The sequence below is a fragment of the Lipotes vexillifer genome, unplaced genomic scaffold (assembly GCF_000442215.2).
Source record: "Lipotes vexillifer unplaced genomic scaffold, Lipotes_vexillifer_v1.1 scaffold1282, whole genome shotgun sequence".
In the NCBI taxonomy this organism is placed as follows: domain Eukaryota; kingdom Metazoa; phylum Chordata; class Mammalia; order Artiodactyla; family Lipotidae; genus Lipotes; species Lipotes vexillifer.
The window spans coordinates 649,887-655,155 of record NW_006769464.1 but is presented as its reverse complement, the minus strand read 5'-3'; the positions used below and the strand labels follow the sequence as shown (position 1 = coordinate 655,155).

The window sequence follows — 5,269 nt, the reverse complement described above, 5'->3', positions numbered from 1 at the left end:
AGGAAGGAGACAAAGACAAAAAAGATCCAGCATACATGTAGTTGTAAACTAAATCAAACTAAGTATTTTAGACAGAAATGTAGAATAATGTCAGGTGCTCTTTTGAGCAAATGCTAATAGCTCTAAAGTAGGTAAGCTGAAATGTTCTTTAACTTATCTAGTTGTTCTTATCATATTCTTCAAAAGAACTAGAAGTTTACATGTTCTAAAACTTTTCCTATTTAACATGTTTGTGTCTAGAGTTGCAAATCAAAATAAATCATTATACAGCTCAGAAATTTATATTATAAACTGCTAGTGTCATCTTGTTTAAACATAACTGCCACTTGTAATTATCTTCTTGCAGTTCCTTTGGAAGGACTAAGAAGTCAAAGCCAGTTTGAAGAGATGAGATCAAGCTACATTAGAGAGCTCATCAAGGCAATTGGTTTGAGGCAAAAAGGAGTTGTTCCTAGCTCACAGCGTTTCTACCAACTTACGAAACTTCTTGATAACTTGCATGATGTAAGTATTTTGTGTTCTAGAATATTAATGATTATTTTCTGAATTATATATATAACTTCTTAAATGTGAAATATAAATTTTACTTCATGTGTTTTCTTCAAATTTATATTTGTACTTACATTTTAAAAACCTGCATCATACTGTTCAGAATTTATATTATGCTTTTTTCATTTTCAATGTAGATCACCCAAATATCCTTTTACTAGTATTTGTATAATTTGAGAGTAATTTAATGGTTGATAGGAATTGTGATATATTTTTCTGAATATGCTCTCAAATGTTTTTGTCTTAAGCTAGAAAAGATTTTATGTATACAGGAAAAGCAAAGATATGGATGTGGAGAATAAGACCCTCATACCATTTTGGATGGAGTTATAAGTCAGTAACAATGCTAATGGACAATCTGGCAGCATGTAGCAGTAGCTAAAGTTTGTGTGCTTTTCAAATTCCCACTTTTTAGGACTTATCATAAATAAATAGACAAGTATTTAAGATATGTATGCATCATTGCCTATACAAGAGGAAAAAAAACCCTAGAAATACCTGACACCAAAACCGGGTAAATAAAATAAGATATATGGGGTTAGTTGAGACACATTGCATACAAGCTTTTATCACTACTGTGTTCAGAAACCACACTAAAATAACAACAAAGCATAAAAAAACTCTCTACTCACCAGGTCAAATTTGAGGCCTCACTGCTGAATATGAACTGACAGCCAAGATTATTAGCCATTTAGATAAAGCCTCTAAAATGTAAGGCAGAGAGCAAAATAAACAGAAAAAAATGTAACTTAAAGGAAAAAGCAAGAGTGCAGAAAATAGAAGAAAGCTTCAAAAAATTAAGATATTCAGAGAAATAAGAATGATGTTGCATCCATGAAACAAGAATAGAAAACATTTAAAAAGGAACATTTAGCAAGAAAACACTTTTGGATAATTAAAGAAGAGCAGAAATTAAAAATTCAATATAAATTTAAAACTCAGGAAATATAAATCTCAGGGAAACCCAGAAAAATATAACAAAAAAGATAAAGATATGAAAAAGTAGAGAGATAGCAAATTTAGGGGATTAATCTATGGGGTTCCATTCTCCAGTTAGTAATTTCCACAAGAAAGAAGAGAGAAAATCAAGGCGAGGAAATTATGTAAGAAATCATAAAAGTTGCTAGAACTGAAGGATATGAGTTTTCTGAGTGTAAGGGCCCAGTATACAGGCACAGCACAACTGAACCAAGGCACACTGTAAAATTTCAGCATACCTGGAATAAAGAGGGTATCATAAAATATACCAATGAAAAAAGAAATAAGTCACATCAAATCATAAGGATTCAGAATGATGTTAGACTTCTCAATAGCAGTACTGGAACCCAGAAAACAATGGAGCAATACCTTCAGAATTTTCAAGGAAAGAAAAATCTTCAACAAGTTTTTTACCAGCCAAACCATCAAACAAATATGATGGCATCATAAAAGTATTTTCAAACTTGCAAGATCTCATAGAGATTACCTCAAATACAAACTTTCTCAAGGGCACCTGCAGGATTTCTTACAACAAAACACTGGAGTAAGCCAAAGTAGAAGATTCAACCCAAGAGAGATGCAAAGGGGTGTCCCAGCACACTAACTAATGAAGAGGATTTCAGGACACTAATACCAAGAAAAAAATGGAACTGAGCTATTACCAATTGCATGAACATATTGAAGTGACTCTTTACAATTCTGTCAGAAAATTTGACTACGGCTTTGTGATATAGAAAAAACAAAGGAACAGAAACATGAGGTGATTAGCCCTAGCAAAATTAAAGTCAGTTATATAAGAAAGAAAATGTAATCCAGTAGGAAACAAAAATCTTTGTAATATAAATGTTAGATATCAGTTTAGCCAAAAATTGAGATATAACTATATAGAGAATGGAGAGAAGAGAAAGTGTGTGTAGTTGAGGAGGGGGGTATATAGTACAAGAGAGCTAAATCCTCATTTAATAGAAACTTAATCAATAATGTAAACTTCGGAAAATAAAATTTATTAGAAATACACAGATAAATATCAAATGACACAGGCTAAAGAAGTTTAAAGTGGTTACATCTGTGTTGCTGCTGTTGTTTTAGTTGCTATAGGTCTTCCATTACTAGCTGACTTTCAAAATTATGTACATGAATTACTTTGACAAAATTAAAATTAGATTAAAATGGATTATGCTGGGTTGTTTGTACTGAAATAGAAGAGTCTATATATTGTCTATACGTTGTTATGTGAAAAAGCTGGATTAAGAAATAGACTATAAAATAATTTCATTTATGGAAATATATATGCATGTGTGTATATTATGTGTATACCTGAGTATATATTAAAAAAAAACCTTGAAATATACCAAAAATTTCACACTGGTTATCCTGTGGGATTACAGAATACTTTCATTTCTTTAAATCTTTCTATATATTAGGATATTTTGTCATGAGTATGTAATATTTTACATATTATGCTGGAAAGTGGAGGGAGATGTTTTCAGTTTGGTAAGAAAAAAACATATTAAGTATTTCTATTATTAGAAAAATAAGCTGCCATGTTTGTATAGTATATAAATATATTATTTTTCTTACATGTTTCTTATCCATTTGTTAAACCAACAGCTTGTCAAACAACTTCATCTGTACTGCTTGAATACATTTATCCAGTCCCGGGCACTGAGTGTTGAATTTCCAGAAATGATGTCTGAGGTTATTGCTGCACAATTACCCAAGATCTTGGCAGGGATGGTGAAACCTCTTCTCTTTCATAAAAAGTGAATGCCGTTTTTATCTTTAAAAAATTAAATTTTGTCTGTTTTTGTTTTGGTCAGGATTATGAGGTCTCGAGTTTTTACAATGTTCTTCTCAAAGCCTTACATTTATAACATATCGTACTGTGTAAATTTCAGATAAAAGTTGTGAGGTTTAATTGATTTCCTCTATAAAGCATAATTTGAATTTTTAGTGTTTTTGTGTACCCATATTTTCTTTTAGAGTTTACAAGATTGAAAAAGTATTAGGTTGATTGTTAAAGTTAATCTTATCCATATCATTTCATACCATTTAGGTAAGATTTTTAACTTTCACATATAACAAATCTTCTACCTTAGAGAAAAAAAAATCTTATACATAAAAATAAAAAGTTATTATATGTTCTTTCTATATAGCTCCCTTTGGCTCCCTAATTATATTTACAAAAATGAAACCTTAAAATGGTATGCAAAATTCTGTCTATATGAGTGTATATACATTTTCATGAGAAGGAAATTTATAAACTTAATCAGATTCTCCAAAGTGTTTTTAATGCAAAAAATATACAGAAAAAGAGTTTAAAATTCTTGAAATAGATTGATGCTCCTCAAACTAGGATAACCAGCTTATATGTTAAGACTGTTTCCAGATTGGAAACACAAATCTCTAAGAAAGTTATTACGGAGAGCCATAGCATTATGACAAGAGCATTATGGGTTTTGTAGTATTTCACTAATCTTTTTTTGGGAATTGTCCTGTAATAAGGTATTCTGTATCGAAATAGGAAGTTGGAAGTCAGAGAGTCTGTGGCCTAACTCCACTCCTTACATCTAGGGCATGTGGAAAGTCACTTAACCTTACTGAGTCTCACCGTTAATATTGGTGTAATAATAACTTTCCAGTAGAATGTTCCCTTTGGTGAGAGCTTCTTATTTACTTCTCAAATCAAAGAAGAAAGGAAGGAAGGCAAGCAGGGAGGGAGGAAAGGTGGGAAGAAAAATAAAAGAGGGAAGAAAAAAAAGAGAAATATTACTCTCTTTCTCCACTCAGTAGGACATATTGGACAAATCACAGTTAAAAAAATTTGAGTGTCTCTGATCCAATCTAAGAGATATTTCAGGAAACACTAGAAACTGGCTGAAAATAATACAACCAATTACAATAACTAGAAAACCCACAATTCACATTATTATATGAGCTGAAAATATCCCTTTAGGAGACAAACAAGAGTTCTTTTCTGAGGTGTCACTGGAGATCCATTAAAAAAAAAATACACAGACACATACATAAAACAGGAAGAACCACTGGTAAAAATTAAAACCTGTAACTTTTTTTCCTAGATAAAATAATTTATACCAATTTTAAGCATATATATATATATATATATATATATATATATATAATTTTTAACAGCTTGGAGAAACTAGTAGACAATTCTTTTTTGAAATTTCTTTAAAATTGGACATTACCTTACAAATAAGACATCCTACCTTATGCAGATTAATAGTTGTTAATGAGAAAATCAAAGAAACTCTGAAAACAGTATAGAAAACATTTACTGAAGAGTCTGATTTCTTAATGCATTTTTAAATTACCCATTCCCTTCAACTGATAAATACTTGCAGTTTACCAAGGGAAAGTAATATAGAATAATCTTAATGAATAGTAATATAACCCCCCAAACAAGATAAAGTGATTTCATCTGATCAAAAAAATTGACATGATAATCTTACCATAACTGTTTCTTGCCGATAACTTCTTCAATTTTCAAAATGAATTAACTATAGAGCATGTGTAAACAGTGAATCCTCATAAGGGATGTGAAATAGGGATTAAAACAAGTTCCAACCAGGGCCCTTGGCTTGGGTTCTTTAGGTCCATGTGGCAAATAGATAATATACAAATTTTATAATGCTTGGTTATAACTTTCAATAAGAGTTTAACCCAAGAATTCCCAGTAGTCTTAACATTAGTATAAAAATGGTCTGTTCCTTAGTATGTC

The 5,269-nt window shown here is 30.8% G+C and overlaps 1 protein-coding gene across 2 annotated transcripts in view; it reads left to right on the top strand.

The window, feature by feature from the left end:
• PGR (progesterone receptor) overlaps positions 1-3,963 on the top strand; it is a 108,664-nt gene extending 104,701 nt beyond the window's left edge. The window contains exons 7-8 of one of the 2 annotated variants that reach the window (XM_007445611.1): positions 347-504; positions 3,139-3,963. In XM_007445611.1, the coding sequence (XP_007445673.1) occupies positions 347-504; positions 3,139-3,294 (314 nt within the window). In that variant the 3' untranslated portion in view covers positions 3,295-3,963. The remainder of the gene's footprint in view (positions 1-346; positions 505-3,138) is intronic. The other variant, XM_007445612.1, reaches the window with a different exon arrangement.
• Positions 3,964-5,269: the final 1,306 nt, after the last annotated feature.